Below are 18,492 nucleotides of genomic sequence, written 5' to 3'. Positions count from 1 at the left end.
AAAATATATTGACCAGAAAAGAAAAACAAACTTAAAACTATTACAACACAACACTGAATAAGACTTTTTAGGCAACCAAAATGTTAAAATTAACTTTCATGAACTGAAAACACTCGATACGCCTCCACTTTGTGAATCTGGGGTTACGCAACGGTTACGTTACCTTACCAACGTGGTTACCGTGGCAGCGACTAGCCTGTGACTCAAAGTGACCACGCCCTTAATTATGCATAACTTAATCATAAACAAGACATTACCTATAAAAACCAAAACTGTTTACTGTTCCAGGCCGTAAACATGTTTATTTCAGCTGTAAAGTTTAACACGGAGGTCTATGAGGACGAGGGCTGGGCCTCGGTACCCAAATATATTAATACCAAACGTCTGCCATCAAACAATACCTACAATCAAACCTTTTTGCACCCAGAGCTAGAAAATATGACTATTACTATGGACTTGCTCACAGCCAATCAACACAAGTAAAATATTAATAATTTGAAGACTTTCAAAACTGTGTAAAAATCTAATAATTTAGATGAGGAGGAGTGGCATTTTATGTAATTTAATGTTTCTATTCATATGATTGGTACTGAATAAAGTACTCAACTGGTATCAGTATCACTTTAAGGGTACTTGGATTGGTACTGATATCAAATGATACCCAAACCTGCTGAGGACCGACTATCTGCTTCATGAATTACCCCTTCACTTCAATGGGAAGTAAGAAAAGTGAGAATATACTAATTACGTTTTTGTTTTTTTTAACATACAATGTATATATGTGTGTGTGTGTGTGTGTGTGTGTGTGTGTGTGTGTGTGTGTGTGTGTGTGTGTTTGTTTCTATTGTAAGTTTGCTGTTGAGGTCATTATTTTGCCTTTCCACAGTCCTTTACATATCAGACAACAGTTCACACTATTTTGGTTTCAATTTCTTTGTTTATTGAAATATTACAAATGTAATCCTTTAATATGGGACTGATGGGACTCAGAACAGCTAATGTAGTGTATATTGTAATAACTTGATTTTTACCATTGAAATATTTTACACACCTATAAAAAAACCAAAAATTCAAATGACTGGACTGAATTTGACATGTTGCCTGGTTCAGTTATACTTTTATGTGAAAGCCTGCCTGGTGCAGAAAAGTTTAATCATTAATAAAAATAAAAATAGTTTTAGTCAACATAGCAGTAAATGAGTTAACTCTGCCCAGTTGTTCAGTGTTATATTTGTTATATTACTCATACACTGTTATTTTTATATTACTGTTGAGTTATTTATCTTTCTGTAATAAAGTATTTTTACTTTATAACAGTGTTATTACTACTTTCACTCTGTAAAACTTGAGTGGTATTTGATACCTGTGTGTGTTTGACATGAGCTGACCCTCCTTTAACCTTTTTGTTTCGATAAAGTAAAAGCAAAGAAAAAAAACTGCTCACTTCAAAATGACATAATGCAAAGTCCCCTTTTTTTCTTGGGGGGTTTGGTTTTTGTGCCATTTTGTGTTACAGCTCGAGTGAGTCATCATCGGTGGAAAGAGGGGAGGAAGATTTGAGGAGAAATATTGCTGTTAAATGAGTTTGGACAGCATGACATCACGGGGTAATTAAAACAGCTTTCTGGAATTCCGTTTCCAATTCCTGCGCGCAGGTTTGTTGGAGGATTTTTTCGAGCACCTGCAGGTTGGTGTGTGAGTTAAATATTTTCACTGGACGGAGTTCAAACTTTGAAGGGAAAGAGAGAAAAAAAACGGAGGCAGCGGCATTACGCCATTCTTGCCTCTCTTGGAAAAAGAGGGATTTAAAGAAGTTTCTTACAAGATATCCAGCAGAATCGAGCCGCGCACAGTTTAACACGAGTCCACCTTTTCTCTGGGATTTCTGCACTTGTGTCACAGACGGATCTTTCAGCACTATGCTTCTCACACATGACGCATGGGAGAAGAAGGATTTGCAGGATTTGTTTCTTGAACTTATAAAACTTAGTTATAGTCCACATCTTTGCTTTTACAGCCTCGCATATGTCTACAGCTCGTTTCAGACTGGAGGAGCTCGTTTTATTCATCTCTCCTGCGGCGGAGCGCAGAGGAAACTCAGAGGATGAAAGACTCGGACCAAACGGGACTCCCTCTTCTTTTTTTAAGCAAACAGATCAATTAGACTAATTCTGAACAGACTGCGGTTTATTACAATGACGGCCTGGCAGCAGGCTAAAGGGCTTTAGGATGAAAGTTGTGAAGCGTTGTTGTCTTCTGCTGAGCTGCTGGACTCTCATTTACCTGCATCCCGTCCTCGGTTCACTCAGCCGGACCAGACCGACCGAGCAGCACCTCCACCGGCTCGGAGAGGCAGCGGAGCGCGGGGGAGGAGAGCAGGCTCACCGGAGAACCGGAGGGGGGCTCGGTGGGTCCACATTAGCAGCAGGCAGTAAACCAGTCACAGCTTCTGGGACCTGGAAATCATCACCGGTGAGTCCGGCGAGGATCACGCGGATCCGCGCGGGTCCACCGTTAATTAAGGGCGAGACAACCATTAAAAGCAAACTGTCTGCGTCCTCATCCTCATCACCGGGCAGCCACCGGGCCGTGCCGGGCGGCCACCGGGCTCAGCTGCAGCACCGGGACAGAGGGGCAGGGTTGGGGCGCTCCTGGTCACCCGGCGGGCACGCTGCTGCTTTCAGCGCACATGCAGCAGTGAAAGGAGTCGGGGTTGCGGCTGGTGGAGGAGGTGGAGGACCAGCGGGGAAAACTTTGGGGAAAGTTGTTTCCAGAGCGGGTGCAGCAGCTCCAGTGCGCCCCGGGCCTCAGAGAGCGGCTCCGGCGGCGCAGCGGGGGGCCGACACCAGGAGCCCCAAACTGAGCGACCCGCAGCACAAAGAGCCGCTGGTGATTCCTCACGACTACATGCTGTCTCTGTACTGGTCTCTGTCCACCGGGGACCTGAACAGCAGCGCTCTGCATGCAGCAGGTCTGGCCAACACCATCACCAGCTTCGTGGATAAAGGGCAAGGTAAACACAAGGTCTCTCTCAGCTGTGACAACCTTTTCAACAACTTCTCCTGCTGATGTTTAGGAGTCTCTGAATGATTCTGTCCTAGGACTGGGAAATATAGCCTATCGAGATTATATCGATATCGTTTTAGATTTTGTATATATGGTAATCTCGTGAAATGTCATCAGTGCTTCTTTTCCTGATTTTAAAGGCTGCATTACAGTAAAGTATGTCATTTTCTTCCTTTTACCCACTTTGTTGTTATATCAAAAATGTCATAATGTACATATTTTGTGAAAGCGTTAAGAGTCATTTCTACATTATCGTTACAATATCTATATCGAAGTATTTGGTTAAAAATATTGTGATACTTGATTTGGTCCATATCACCCAGCCCTATTTTGTCCCACAGAGGGTTTCATGTAACTGTTTTTATTGAGCAGATTTTTATTTCCAGATATAGCAAACATCTCTTTAGTAACATAAATTGAAAAAAGCTTTCTTCCACTGTAAGAAAACAGATGAAGGAGCTTCTCTTTGTTCAAATCGATCATAGACGACCCAGAAATTTGAGACTTTTGAACTTAAAAAGAAAATGTGATGGATCTTCATTCTCTCTTTGGAAAAACAGCAAAACAGATAAAACAAATAAATAAATCTGTCTTTAAATATCGGCCATTTGGAGCATTACTGAGCCTGTTCTGGTGACATGTAGACTTTATGATGTATCCCTGCTGCAGTCGTTCATCATCTGCACTGCCTCAGCATTAAAGGATACTACCTGTCTGAGGATGAACTGTTACCTGACGTTTGGCAGCAGTGAAGCAGTGAATCACTGTTGAAAGCAGAACTTTCTGTATGAAGGATGATTCTGATGAGCTGTGGTCTTAATTAAGTGAATGATTAATCAGGACATTTGATTAAAGAAGTGACAGAAAGGAAGAAAAGAAGGTTGGAGCAGGATCAGGATAAAAACTGAGGTTAAAGCAGCTGATTGTAAATCCATCACTGAGTTTGTCTTCTAAGTTTTAACTGCTTTCAAACTTGATTTATTAAGTCAGTTTGCACCATTAAAGCTTCATGAATAATTAGCTAGTAAACAATTTAGTAATGAGTAAATATGTTGCTAGGAAACCTGTGTGGCGCCGTCCACTAAGAGCCAACCAACTATGTAAACAGGAAGTGTACTCTTTGATCTGAACAGCTCTGGTGTTGGTTAGTTAGTAGAGCTGCTACGATTAGTCGATTCATCGCTGCTATTTTGATAATTGAATAATCATTGTAGTCATTTTTTTAAGCTATAACACTAAATTGTGTTTTAGCTTCTCAAATGTGAAGATTTGAAGCTTTTTTTTGGTCGTATGTGACAGTTAACTGCTTTTGCTTGTTTTTCGGACTTTGGTCGGACAATGCGTGTTTGAAGATGTCAACTTCTACTCTATCTCTTACATTCAAAATAATCAATGAAATAATAATCAGATTAATCAATAATGAAAATAATCACTCTGTTCAGCCCTGTAGACCCAGTAATGTAATAAAAACCCTCATAACTCAATAAAAAACTAATAAAACCTGATAATGTAATAAAGGACATTTACTAATAATGTAACAATTTCTGTAGCGATGATGTAATAAATTATTAAATTAAAAGGGTATTTTTGCAGAACCTAATGTAATGATTTCCCAATAGTGTAATAACATTCTAACATTTTTAATTGAGTTATGAGGTTTTTTTATTACATTATCGGGTTCTACAGTCAATGTTAGCTTTGTTCATTCAGCTAGCTAAGGCAACAGTTTATAGCTACAACGATTTATCGTTCAAAATCATTTCAAAATGTGAATATGTTCTTGTTTTTTGTTTCTTTATCATAGTACACTGAATATATTTTGGTTTTGGACTGATTGCTGGTCGGGACAAATAATACATCTGTAGATGTTGTGTTTGGTTTTGAGGAACAGTGATCAACATTTCTCACAAGTTTAGACCAAACAACAAATCAATTCATTGAGAAAATAATGGTTAATTGCCCTTCTACAGTTTCCACCTGCAGTTAGTAGCTGTAAATATTCATCGTACCACCTAGTTAGCGTGGTTTTAATTTAGAGGCCTAAATCTGCTCTCAGTAAACTGTGACGTTATAACGAGGGTTAGTTTGAACTTACGAACGGCCGCTGGAGTCGACTCCTGAGAGAGAGAGAAGAAACCAAAGGCTGTGAATGAGGAGGAAGACGAGGGCTGACAGTGTAGGGGAGGTGTCTGATTTCGAGGGCTGGGAGATCTGCAGATCTGAAGGGAGCGGACTGGAAGTCAAACTACAGTCTGGAGGTTACTGGGAGGGAGGGCGGCGCTGCAAACACGGCTGTAAATTGTCTAAATGTGGACATGTCTGTGTTCAGGAGTCCACATGAGGTAAGAGAGAAAAACAAGAGGAGAGCATCTGGAGGGGAGTAAGGAAGGTCGGCCTCTGCAGTGATGGGAAAAGAGATGACTCTGTGACTCATAACAGTTGCTGGATCTGACTTCAAAGCTGCAGGAAGCTGCTGCGAGCTGAAGAGAGAGCTGTCACACGTCTGAATGTCACTCCAGTATGTGTTAAAGGAACAGTCCAACATTTTTGGGATATATGTTTATGTGCTTTCTTGGCCCAGAGTTGCACGAAAAGGTCTGGAGCCAGCTGCTGGTTAGCTTAGCTTAGCATAACGACTGGAAACAGGGGGCCTGGCTTTGTTTATTGGTAACAAAATCCACCTACTGGCTTCCATTTGTTTCCATTTTTGGCAAATTGTCTCCATTAAAAGCTTGCTGAATTAGCTGTTAGCGGTTCCTGTTTGCAGCGTAGCCATGGATGTACAGACAATGATCACCGGATCACTTTGAGACAAGAAAAGTTAAAAATGTGATTACTCCCAGGCAAGTTTTGAGCTATGGGAAATCTTTTATTCTCCATGCAAATTTATGGATGTTTATTCACTTAGACATCAGGGATAAAGATACCTACTGGAAGTCAAACTCACACTGAATCTAAAAATATGTTTACGATGTCTGTGTGTTCAGATTTGATTGAGTTATGAGCCTGAGAAAAAAGTAAGCTACGAATTTTCAGGTGCTAACAGTTTTTTGGCAAGGCAGGTTTATCACCTTTCAGCAACAAGGCAATTCAAAGTGCTTTACATAAAACATAAAAGGCATGAAGACAAGATGTAAAAGATCACAAGAACACATTATAAAACACATTTAAATGGAGTTTTAAAAGAGTAAAATAGAAAATAAAAGCTAAATTAGAATAAGAGATAAAACAGGAGAATAAAAATGAGTGCAGTGAAGCAAACTGAAAAGTCTTTATTTAAAAGAAATGTGAGCTTGTTCTGGATATTTGGTGCATAAAATTAAATTGTCCGTGTTTAGTTTTGACTCCGTCTCTGACATCCTAAAGTACTTTAATTGCCACTGCTGCTGCTCCAACTGCTGACTGTGTCGATAAGCGTCCAAATCAGCGGCCAAACTACAATTAACAAATAACGTCTCATTTGCAACTGTCTTTTTGACTCCAGTCTTAAGAGCTCAAACTTTGTCTGTGTCAAGAAAAGGGAGTCTGGTAGATTTCAGTTGGTTTAAAAAGTGTTTTGGTAGCTCGGTTTAAGTTTCGTGACAGGTGAAAACATTTGAAAGTGTCTTCCAACCTCTTTACTGCAGAAACTCAGCTGTCACAGACGATAAAGAAGCTTAAAAAGACTCGACTTAAATGCCAAAAAGCCACTGTGCACTACCTGCTCAGCACCAAACAGACAGACACAGTTAGCTGTAGACTAGCTGGTGAACATAGTGGAGCACTTAGATATTTCCCTCAGGAGTTGGTGGAGAGTAAAAACAGAGCTAAAAGAGAGAGACTACTGGACTTTACATTCAGCAGGTGGACAGAAACACGATGAGCTAATGAATGATAATGTTGATCAGTAACTGCTGGATGTGGAAATAAGTTCAACATATCGTGTTTACTGCTTGTTTCTGTTGAAAACTAGTATATAAAACTGGTGTCAAACATATGGCCCATGGGCTAGAACCACCAGTGGGTCTAATTCGGCCCAACTGGATAACTTTGCAAAGTGTAAAAGTTGCAGAAAATTCTTGCTTATTTTCATTCTCCATTCACAGTCAGGGCTTGTGATCTTCACATTAACATCCAGCTTGGTAATTGAGTTGCAGCCTCATTCAGATGTAATGAACTCTTTCCTTACTGGCCCCGCCCACTTCAAATCAAAGTCCCGCCCACAGATCAAATTGGACTGTATGAGGCTTCCTGAACTAAAATGAGTTTGACTTAATTAACTCATTACTTATGAGTTAATGTAGGTTTAAAGTTTGATTTGGAGCATTTTTGTACCGTTGTATTGTTATTTTTTCTTCCAACACCAAAAATGACGTCCTTTGTAACTGTGTGACTGATACACAACAAGATATTTCAAGGAAATTCGCGATAATGATATTTATGACGATATAGAAAATAATACTTAACGTTTATTTGTGATTGCAGCTTGCAGGCAGTAACATTTATTAGTGCAAACAAAATAAAGTGTGTTTTTCATCCTTCTTTTCCAATGAGCTGCTGTCATTGACGGCAGACAGCTTAGTTTGAAATGCCAATCTATTGCCACTAGGTGGCAGCAGCAGCAGCATTATATACAGTAACACAACGTAAGTCAAATGTAAACACAAAAGTAACCTAAGTAGTGTTTTCCCTGGTAATCTGGTAACTGATTAACACTTTAATTTAACGATAACTAAAGTAATTTAACCTTGTAAGTCGTTGTCGTAGTCAGGCTGATAAATGGTTCCGCGGTTCGGCTCGACTAAATGTTCGTGGTTGATGCAAAGAACTCAGACGATAGTGTAGCTGCTAGTTTGGCTTCATACATCGCAGGCAAAGATGTGTTTGAAAAGTATTTTCTATCTGGGGTGATGTATCTTGGGTCGAGCTTTTAAACAGTTGCTCAAAGCCCTCATCTTCCACTGTTTGGATTGGCATAATATCCTTGGCCAAACAATATGTAACCGCATCAGTAATTTCCATCCACCGTTGGAGTGCAACTAGCAAGTGCTCCAGTGACGCTCGGTTTAGTCATGTGTTTACTTTAGTATCTCCTCCTCGCATGTCTTCATAGCCTGGTTGTACTCAACGGTGTGTTTTGTGGTGAAACAAGTTTTGTTGTGTTTCCATCTTTAGCCGAAACAGTTTTCTTGCATATTTGTAAAATATTGTATGTTGTTTGTTGGAGGTCTGACCTCTTGTAGCCAAACCACTTCCACACTATTAAAGTATAGCTCACTTTTTTCGGTACTAACTCTTCATCGAGGTTGTTGCTGCTCCATGTTTGGGTTTGTGTCGTCAGCTAGCGAACAGTGTTGGGAAAAGTTACAAAATGACTGCAATTAATAACAAACTAGTTCCATTGCAGCATTATGTTGTGACAACAGTAACTGGTTAGAGTACTTTAGTGTTGCTTTTTGATTCCTCATGTAGTTTTAGTCCAGACCTCCTTTAAATATAATGACTGTACCATCATCACACAGCCAAGTCTGAACCATCATCTGTAAATCTTTACACTAACAGCAGGAATGACAGACACAGCATCCCATTTACAGTCTTTATTGGACTAAAGTTTAGCTTCTCAAACATTTGCTTACATACAAGTTATAAACTCCATCCAGGCTTTTAAACACATCTACCTCACTGCAACAGACCAACACACACTACTTACATGTTACTGTAATGTTCCTGCTCTTATTTCCTCCCACTACTTCTAAATAATGTGAATATTTACACAAAGTGAATGCTGTCCCTTCTGAGCTGCCGTACAGGTGAGCAGTGATATAACTGTAGCACATAGCCAGCTGTCTGCCTGACAAAAAAGTCAAAACAGTGAGAATTTGTGGTAGGGCTGGGCAAAATATTGATATTATATCAATATCGTGATATGAGACGAGATATCATCTTTGATTTTGGATATCGTAATATTGCGATATGTCATCAGAGTTGTCTTTTCCTGGTTTTAAATGCTGCATTACAGTAAAATATATAATTTTCTGAACCTAACTGACTGTTCTAGCTGTTCTGTTCTGTACCTTTTACCCACTTTGTCATTATGTCCACATAACTGATCTCTACAATATTGTTGTAATATCAATATGGAAGTATTTGGTCTAAAATATTGTGATATTTGATTTTGTCCATATCACCCAGCCCTAATTTGTGGTGTATTTTCTTTTCTTGTGGTAAAAAGTTAGCTACAGGAATAGTTGGTTAAATATAATAACAGATTACCTTTCTAAAAACATAAATAAAAAACTAACCAACGCGTTAGATTATTTGGATTACTTTTTTGAGGTAATGAGTAACCTAACGCATTTCCCCCAACACTGCTAGTGAATGTAAATGTGTTACACATCATTGTGTCACTATATTATCAAAGTCTGTGTAAAGTAAGAATAAATATGTGTTCTGAGTTTGACATACCACAGAAAAGTGTGTTGTTAACCACCCTGCCAAATTTGAATGATTAAAAAAATCGCCAAATATATGAAATTAGGCTTCAAAGTTGTGTAAAAATCAGCCTCTGAAGCCCCGCCCCCTACCAAGTGTCACCTGTCAATCAAAGTCACCACCTCTACCAGAAACATGGACGCTACGTCTGAGAGCTTTCTGCTGCTAACTCAGCGGTTAGCTCGGCGGCTAACTCGGCGGCTAGCTCGGCGGCTAACTCAGTTAACTGGCTAACTGTAGACTGTAGTAGTAGTAGTGCTAACTCAGCTAACTGGCTAACTGTAGACTGTAGTAGTAGTAGTGCTAACTCAGCTAACTGGCTAACTGTAGACTGTAGTAGTAGTAGTGCTAACTCAGCTAACTGGCTAACTGTAGACTGTAGTAGTGCTAACTCAGCTAACTGGCTAACTGTAGACTGTAGTAGTAGTAGTGTGTGCTGAATGTATTTCTACCTCTACAGCAGCAGGGGCGGGTTTATGCTAATCCTAGCTCCACAATTCAAATCTAAATGGTTGAAATGCTTTTTACACATTTTTTAGAAATACATTTATGACCTATTTAATGTGTTTAGAAGAAAATGTCTGAATTCACTTTACACAGTGTTTAACATTGTGATATGACACTTTATTATCACGTGAACATTTATACCAGTGTTATCGTGGACGGTGTGATATGGCACAGCGCTATGTTTACATCTTATAATTAACGTCTAATATTTAAGCAAAAACGTTGAACAGCTTCTTGGAAAATGTGAGAATCAACATCCGTAATTCATACTTACTATACGTGTGTGTGTGTGTGTGTGTGTGTGTGTGTGTGTGTGTGTGTGTGTAGCCATCTGGCCGCTGCCTCTCAGTGATATACGGCCTGAGGAGGGTAAATAAACATTGGTCACAGCCAGCCTGTGTAATGTTATCTTTACTGTGTGTAAAACTGTTTAAAAGCATGTTGAAATGAGCACAGTTTAATATTCCTGGTTTACGTTTCGAGCTCTTAATGTTCTTTTAATTTGGACTTTATTTGTTTAGTGAGTCCTCTGCAAATGGCCGCTGACCTCGTCCACATGTGGAGAGGAGAGAGGGAGAAACTGATGAACTGACACTCACTTTCACCCGCCGCACCCCTTTCTTTCCTTCTCTCCATCTTTCCTTCCTCTTTTATTTCTCTCTTTGTTTTTGTCTGTATCCTTCTTCCTTTCTTTCTTTCTTTCAGTCATTCTTTTTGGCTCTTTCTTTCTTTCTTTCTCTACGTATACTTTTTTCTTCCATCCGTTGTCTGTTTTTTTCTTTCTTTACCTCTTTCTCTCCATCTTTCTTTCCTTCCATTCTTTCTTTGTCGATTTCTGTCAGTCTTTCCATCTCTCTCTTTCTTTCTTTCTTTCTTTCTTTCTTTCATTCTTTCTTTCTCTACATATACTTCTGTCTTCCATCCGTTGTCTGTTTTTTTCTTTCTTTACCTCTTTCTCTCCATCTTTCTTTCCTTCCACCCTTTCTTTTCTTTCTTTGTCAATTTCTGTCAGTCTTTCTTTCTTTCTTTCTTTCTTGTCTGTTTCTTTCCATCTGTCTACTTCTTTCTTTTTGGCTCTGTTTTCATCATTCCTTATGTCTCTTTCTTTCTGTCTATACTTTATTTTTCCATCCTGTCTTTCTGTCCTTTTCCCTTCCCTTCTCTTTCTTTCTTCCCCTCTCTTTCATTTTTTCTTTCTTTCATCCCTTTCATCATTCCTTTGAGAGGTAAGAACGACCTTGCATTCTTTCTTTGTCGTTCTCGCTATCTTTCCATCTTTCTTTCATCCTTCCCTCCTTCCTTCCTTCCTTTCTTTCTTCTCTTTTATTACTCACCAGATGACTTTGTAGGTTCGAGTATCTTTTTGCATTAATTCAGGTGCAAAACATTGAGCTTTTGAACGCTTTGCAGTCTGCAGAGATGAAATAATCGGAGGAGTTTTAGAGATGTGACGACTTTTTATTCAATCTGGAGCTTTGAAACGGATTTTTAGTAATTTGTGCTACTTTTTGTACTATTTGTGTCATTTTTATTAATAGAATTTAAGTTATATTCCAATAAATCAGTCTGAGTGGAGCCTGATGCTAACATAATATTAACCCTCCTGTTGTGCTCCCGGGTCAAATTGACCCATCTGTTTTCACTCTTCCTTCCTTCCTTCCCTCCTTTCCTTCCCTCCTTTCTTCCTTCCCTCCTTCTTTCCTTCCCTCCTTCTTTCCTTCCCTCCTTCTTTCCTCCTTTCCTTCCTTCCTTCCTCCTTTCCTTACTTCCCTTCTTCCCTCCTTTCCTTCCTTCTTTCCTCTGTCCTTCTTTCCTCCCTTCCTCGTTCCTTCTTTACTACCTCCCTCCTACCTTCCTTGATTCTTTCTCTCCTCCCTCCTTTCCTTCCTTCCTTCTTCCTTCCTTCCATCTTTCCTTCCTTCCTTCCTTCCTTCCTTCTTTCCTCCCTTCCTCTTTTCCTTTCTCCCTCCCTTCCTCGTTCCTTCTTTACTACCTCCCTCCTACCTTCCTTGATTCTTTCCTTCTTTCCTTCCTTCCTCCTTTCCTTCCTTCCTTCCTTCCTTCATCTCCCTTTCTTCCTTCCTTCCTTCTTCCTTCTTCCTCCCTTCCTTGACTCGAACACAACAGGAGGGTTAACATAAACATCCAATTAATACTGAGAATGTTCTTTTTAAAGCTCCGACATATCTATAACTGTAAAAACAAACATGGACGCCTCACATCAGCCAAAGAAAGTAAAGAATATATTAATTTCTATGATGTTATATTGTTATTATAGTCAGAGTGTTTTAATCATATGTTAAACATCATGATGACTTGAACACTCAGTCTCAGTTTAACAGCTGTTCATATGAAACTTTGATGTTAAATGTCATTAAATAAAAGAGGCGTTAGGATCAATATACAGGATGTAAAAACTGGGGAACTTTTATGATGATTGAGCTTCTTATTGTCTCTTTATCCATCATATTAACACTGGAATGACCTCAACCAATGTGAAACTGTGGTGGAGAAACTCTAAAGTAGAAAGTAGAACGATGAGTAGACCAGTTTCTGTGGTTTTCACTCTTTTTAGACCCTTAGAAGAAGTCACAGTACAAACGTAAATACAACTCAAATTTCTTCTATTTGGTTTTTATAGTTTTCGACTGAACCAGCTCACATGTCAAAACTAACACAGGATACGTGTAGCGGACGTCTTAGCTACAATGAAAAGTAATTTTTAGTTTTACTTTTAAAGATTTTTTATGATACGACTGAGGTGTAAACGTTACATCTTGCTTCATCCTCACTGTTTTCAGAGTGTGTGACAGTTTGTGAAATCAGATTCCTCTGTTTGAACTTTAACTTGATCTTCCAGAGAGAAGTGCCAGCGTGTGTGTGTGTGTGTGAGAGAGAGAGTGAGTGAGTGTGTGTGTGAGTCAGTGTGTGTGTGTGTTTCCTCTGCAGCAGATGCTGGTTCACTGTCTATCGGCAGTGAGTAGCTGCAGGTCCATAATAACATGCCTGTTTACAGTCTGATGTGGTCTCCCTGTCTGGTTCTAATGTACTTTTCAATGCAAGCTAAAGTCCTGGATAGGAAGGAGGGGGAATGACGTGAGAAGAAGTGCTGCTGTGTGTGTGTGTGTGTGTGTGTGTGTGTGTGTGTGTTTGCTTCAGTGGATTTCCTTGCTGGATTTCATTTGGACATTGAAGTTCACTGGTTTCCCTCACTGACAACAAAAGAAAACATTACACACCACACCATCCAGTTCATTCCTCCTGATGTTTTTGGGCTCATGAGCAAGTGTGTGACGACTGTGTGTGTCAGTGTGTGACGACTGTGTGTGCGTGGGTGTGTGTGTGTGTGTGTGTGTGTGTGACTACCTACTGAAGCGTTATCGTTATAAGAATGCTGCGAGGATATGTGATAATATTTTTGTTATTTTTGCCATTTACTTTTTTCTGTTTTTGTTCGAGGTCACGTTATTTAAAGCAGCAGTCAGGTGTCCATATGAACCTCTCTGTAATCATTCCTCCTGTTCATACTGACTATTATAAGATCTCCTTCTAATGTGCTTTCAATGTAAAGTCATGGAGGATTAAATCCACAGTGTTTCCACACCGTCATTATAAAGTCTCTGATCAGCTTCTATTGAGCTTCATCAGTGTGAGTTACTATAGTTATTATAGTTACTATGGTAACAGTGTGAGTTAGTCATATCAAGTGATATCTGACACATTTACAGTCTTTTTAGCTTCAGATTCCCTCTTAGTGTTTCCTGTTTCTCTGTGGTGGAAGTATAGTAACAAAAAGACTTTGCTACTAAAAACACTGTAACGCTGAAACATAGAAGATGAAGATTTGACTCATTCAGACGCTGAAGCTTCATATTAGCTTCACATCAACTTTTAAATCCATGTTTCCACAGAAGGAGGACTGTGGGTTTAGTCCTCCATCACTTCCTGTAAACATTATGAAGGATCTAATGCTCAGTATGAACAGGAGGAATCATTACAGACAGAAAAACAGATTCATGTTCATTTGTTCTCCTCACTGTTGGTTTAAGACAGAGTTGGAAAATTGTGAACTTGTCCTTTAAGGGTTTAGTATACATTAGATTATTGGCCTTTATAGTCTCTTGGATCTCATCATTTTTATGTAGTAAAAAAGAGGTGAAGAAAGAGAAGAAAAGCAGTGTTCCCTTCTTTCTTTTAACTGCACTTTTTATGTATGTGTCTTTTTTGTATACTGTATTGAATCTTAGTGTCACCTCGCACAAAACAATCTTGACAAAGGTGTGTTTCCCTCCATCTTTCTTTTCATGAAGAGAAGTTGAAGTGAAAATGGAGAATATTCAGAAAAAAGTTTTTATGTTCAAAGATGTAAAAGTTTCTTCAGTTTGGTTGTTTTAGTGATTAAAATTCAGCACAAGAGAGAAAAACAGACAATGTAACAGCTGATATCTTTTTGTGTTCATATGATCAGAGAAATCAGACATTTGTTTAGGGGAGAAATGTTTGATCTGTGAGGTTGATGTGTTTCCATCCACCTGACTGTATTCACACTTTAGTTAAGTTGAGGCAGATGTTAGTTTCCACGTGCTCAACTTCCTGTCAGTCTGAACTTTCTGTGTGTGTTTTACTTTCCTCCCTCACAGATGATCGCGGGCCCCAACTGAGACGGCAGCGGTATCACTTCAACATCAGCTCCCTGGAACGAGACGGGCTCCTGGGGGCCGAGCTACGCATCCTGAGGAAACGTCTGTCTGACCCCCGCAAAGCCTCCATGGCAGCGCTGGGATCCACAGCCGCCGATGGAGGAGGAGGAGGAGGAGGAGGCGCGTCCCCCTGCCTGAAGCTGTACACCTGCGCCTCAGCTAAACAAAAGTCTGCTCTGCTCCAGACCAGGACCGTGGAGGATCTGAGCGGCGGATTCAGCAGCAAATGGGAAGTGTTCGACATATCAAAAGTCTTCAAGGGTTTCAAGAACCAGCAGATCCAGCAGCTGTGCTTTGAGCTGGAAGCCCTGGAGCACCGAGGCGGTCGGCCCACGGATCTGCGCTCTCTGGGGTTCGCCCGACCGGGACGGACCAACAAGGAAAAGGCCTTCTTCTTGGCGTTCGGCAAAAGCAAGAAACGCGACCTTTTCTACAACGAGATCAAAGCGCGGTCGGGCCACGACAACAAGACCGTCTACGAGTATCTGTTCACGCAGCGGAGGATGCGGCGAGCTCCGGCAGCGAGGGGCGCCAAGAAGCCGCTGCAGCAGCCGCAGACGCTGCCGCAGCACCAGGCGGCCAAGACGCAGACGAGGCCGCGTTGCCACCGGAGACGCCTCCACGTCAACTTCAAGGAGATGGGCTGGGACGACTGGATCATCGCTCCGCTGGAGTACGAGTCCTTCCACTGCGACGGCGTCTGCGACTTCCCCATCCGCTCGCACCTGGAGCCCACCAACCACGCCATCATACAGACGCTGATGAACTCCATGGACCCGGAGTCGACGCCACCCACCTGCTGCGTCCCCACGAGACTCAGCCCCATCAGCATCCTCTACATCGACTCGGCCAACAACGTGGTGTACAAGCAGTACGAGGACATGGTGGTGGAGTCGTGTGGCTGCAGGTAGCGAACAAAGGTGAGAGGCTTCACTGATGAGGGGGAGACGGAGTTTGTTCATGAGGATCGACGCTGAGCAGAAACGTTTTTTTTTGTTTTTTTTTGTTATTTCAGCCCCGACTGCTGAGCAACAGACATTACTCTTCACACTCAAGTGGACTATCAGACTGCATACCAAAGACAGTAACACACTGCTAAAGACTAAACAGAGAAAGATAAACTCACGGTGATGCTCTCGAACGCCCACTCACTAAAACTTGTGTGTAATGTGGACACGATGAGAAAGACTAAAACAATTTCTTTTTGTTGTTGATAAAAATATTACAAAGGACTGCTCATATTTTAGATTTTTACTGCCTATTCTATTTTTTTTCCTCTCTTCAGATTCGTATCTATGTTCCTGATTGGTGTAAAAAGTTTGCGTGTAACAGAAAATGCTATTGAAACATTAGTGAGTTATACTTTTCCAGCACTTACCTGCCATTCAGATCAGTATGCCTTATCCCAGACTGACTTTTTTTTATTTTTATAAAGCATGTGAAGAATTTCTGATGTATAAATACAGGCCAGTGATGAAGTGCTGATCTGACCTGCTGCAAATGTGGGAAAGTTGCATAAACGACTGTTCAATAAAAATGTCTAATTGACTGAGCTCCAAACTCCTATCAGTGCTGACCTCTGCCCCCCTCCAACACGCTGCATGTAGACTAAACTATCAGAGGAATTTGTGAGATTCTCAGATGCCAAATCACATTTTTTCCCATCTCAGCAATATCTCTATTAATATTTCCAAATAACTTCCAACCATAAAGAAAGTGTTCACAGAGAGAGTGTGAAAGGTGATCTCAAATGTTACAAGCTGCATGTTAGGTCATAGATTTCTACATGTTGATGCAATGAAAGCACATTTACTCAAGTGTGAGTTTAAGGTACTTGTACTTTACTGTAGTATTTCCATGTGATGCTACTTTCTACTCCACTACATTTATTTAACAGCTTTAGTTACTTTTCAGATGCAGATTTGACACAATGGATAATATAACAAGCTTTTAAAATACAACACATTGTTAAAGATGAAACCAGTCAGCAGTGTGTAGTCGGCTCACATTTCAGATGTCTATGAGTTGTTAACAGCTCCACCAAATACTGATTCTTCCCTCTAAACTTCTCACATGCTTTCATTTCAATAAATGTTCAAATGATCCAATATTTCAGCAAAAATCAAAGATTAGAGAAAAAGTCCAAAAACTGAAAACACATTTGTGTATCAGAGCTTTGTTTTTTCTTCTTTCCCATTAATCATCTCAGCAGCCCTCACATTTATCTGCTGACCCTTTGGAGGGGCCCCACCCCTAGGTTGGGAACCCCTGGACTAAACTAGCTAACTGTATATAAAGTAGTATAAACTAGCTAACTGTATATAAAGTAGTATAAACTAGCTAACTGTATATAAAGTAGTATAAACTAGCTAACTGTATATAAAGTAGTATAAACTAGTTAACTGTATATAAAGTAGTGTAAACTAGCTAACTGTATATAAAGTAGTATAAACTAGCTAACTGTATATAAAGTAGTATAAACTAGCTAACTGTATATAAAGTAGTGTAAACTAGCTAACTGTATATAAAGTAGCGTAAACTAGCTAACTGTATATAAAGTAGTATAAACTAGCTAACTGTATATAAAGTAGCGTAAACTAGCTAACTGTATATAAAGTAGTATAAACTAGCTAACTGTATATAAAGTAGTATAAACTAGCTAACTGTATATAAAGTAGTATAAACTAGCTAACTGTATATAAAGTAGTATAAACTAGCTAACTGTGTATAAAGTAGTATAAACTAGCTCCACCTCCAGCAGCTACAACAGTAACATGCTGCTCTAACACTGATGCTTCACTATTAATAATCTAATGATGTCATATATAATAATATATCACTACTTTTACTGTAATACTGCATACTACATCACTATAATACTGCAGTACTTTTAGTGTAATAGCAGACACAGCTGGAACCAGCAGCTGTTTTCAGGACATTATAGTTCATAAGTGTGGACGCTCACATCTTTATCTTTATAGTTATCGTTCTTAGTGAGGACAGGCCTTTATATTGCATGTATGGCTACTAACAAGGACGTGTTGTTCCAGGAATTCACAAGTTTTCGGGGGGAAAGTTGACCCAAACACTCAAGACCTACTTATTGTGAACCACTGCTTTAAAACAGCTCATTTCTCTCCTCATGTCACGACCCCTCAGCTTCTTTTCAGACCCTAACCTGCAGTTTGAACCCCCCGCTGTAACGCAGTACAGAAGCTGACAGTGTGTAAAGCTGCACAGACACCTGAAACTCCTCCAACAGCAGCGACACTTTCACTCTGTGTGCTTCACGCAGCCGGCAGCGAGCGCACCTGTCCGCCTGACCCCTCGTAAAGCTCCTCTACCATTGGATGAAGCCATCTGCGCCGAGCCGAGTGCTTGTTTCTCTTGGAGACGGAGTGATGTAAGCATTTCCTTTAATCAAAGCTGAGGCATGCCAGTGGTATTGCCCCCCCCCTCCCCTTCTCCTCCCCTCCCTCGCTCTCGAAATCTGAACTGACAAGCCGAAGGTGGGGAGAGGCTGAGTAGGACTGTAGTTAGAAAAACTTTTACAAGAGAGCCAAAGTCTGCAGACTCCACTTGAGGAAACGTTCCACAGTCTGGATATCTGTATTAAGGCAGACTGAAGACAGCAGTTTGGGAATATCAACACTCCTAGTTTTTATTTGAATCCCAGAGCAGATCATTTTGAGCGCAGGATACAAGTAGAGTTTGGAAAGCATTTTGTTACAACTGTCCATGAGGTAAT

The 18,492-nt window shown here is 40.3% G+C and overlaps 1 protein-coding gene across 1 annotated transcript; it reads left to right on the top strand.

Moving 5' to 3' along the window:
- Window positions 1–2,229: 2,229 nt before the first annotated feature.
- Window positions 2,230–15,655, top strand: gdf5 (growth differentiation factor 5). Its single transcript, XM_053315928.1, has 2 exons — window positions 2,230–3,013; window positions 14,685–15,655. Exons 1-2 carry the CDS (start codon window positions 2,230–2,232, stop codon window positions 15,653–15,655), a joined length of 1,755 nt encoding a protein of 584 aa, XP_053171903.1.
- Window positions 15,656–18,492: the final 2,837 nt, after the last annotated feature.

This window comes from Scomber japonicus, chromosome 3 (assembly GCF_027409825.1).
Source record: "Scomber japonicus isolate fScoJap1 chromosome 3, fScoJap1.pri, whole genome shotgun sequence".
NCBI classification, from domain to species: Eukaryota; Metazoa; Chordata; class Actinopteri; order Scombriformes; family Scombridae; genus Scomber; species Scomber japonicus.
This window is presented reverse-complemented; position numbering and strand designations above follow the sequence as displayed.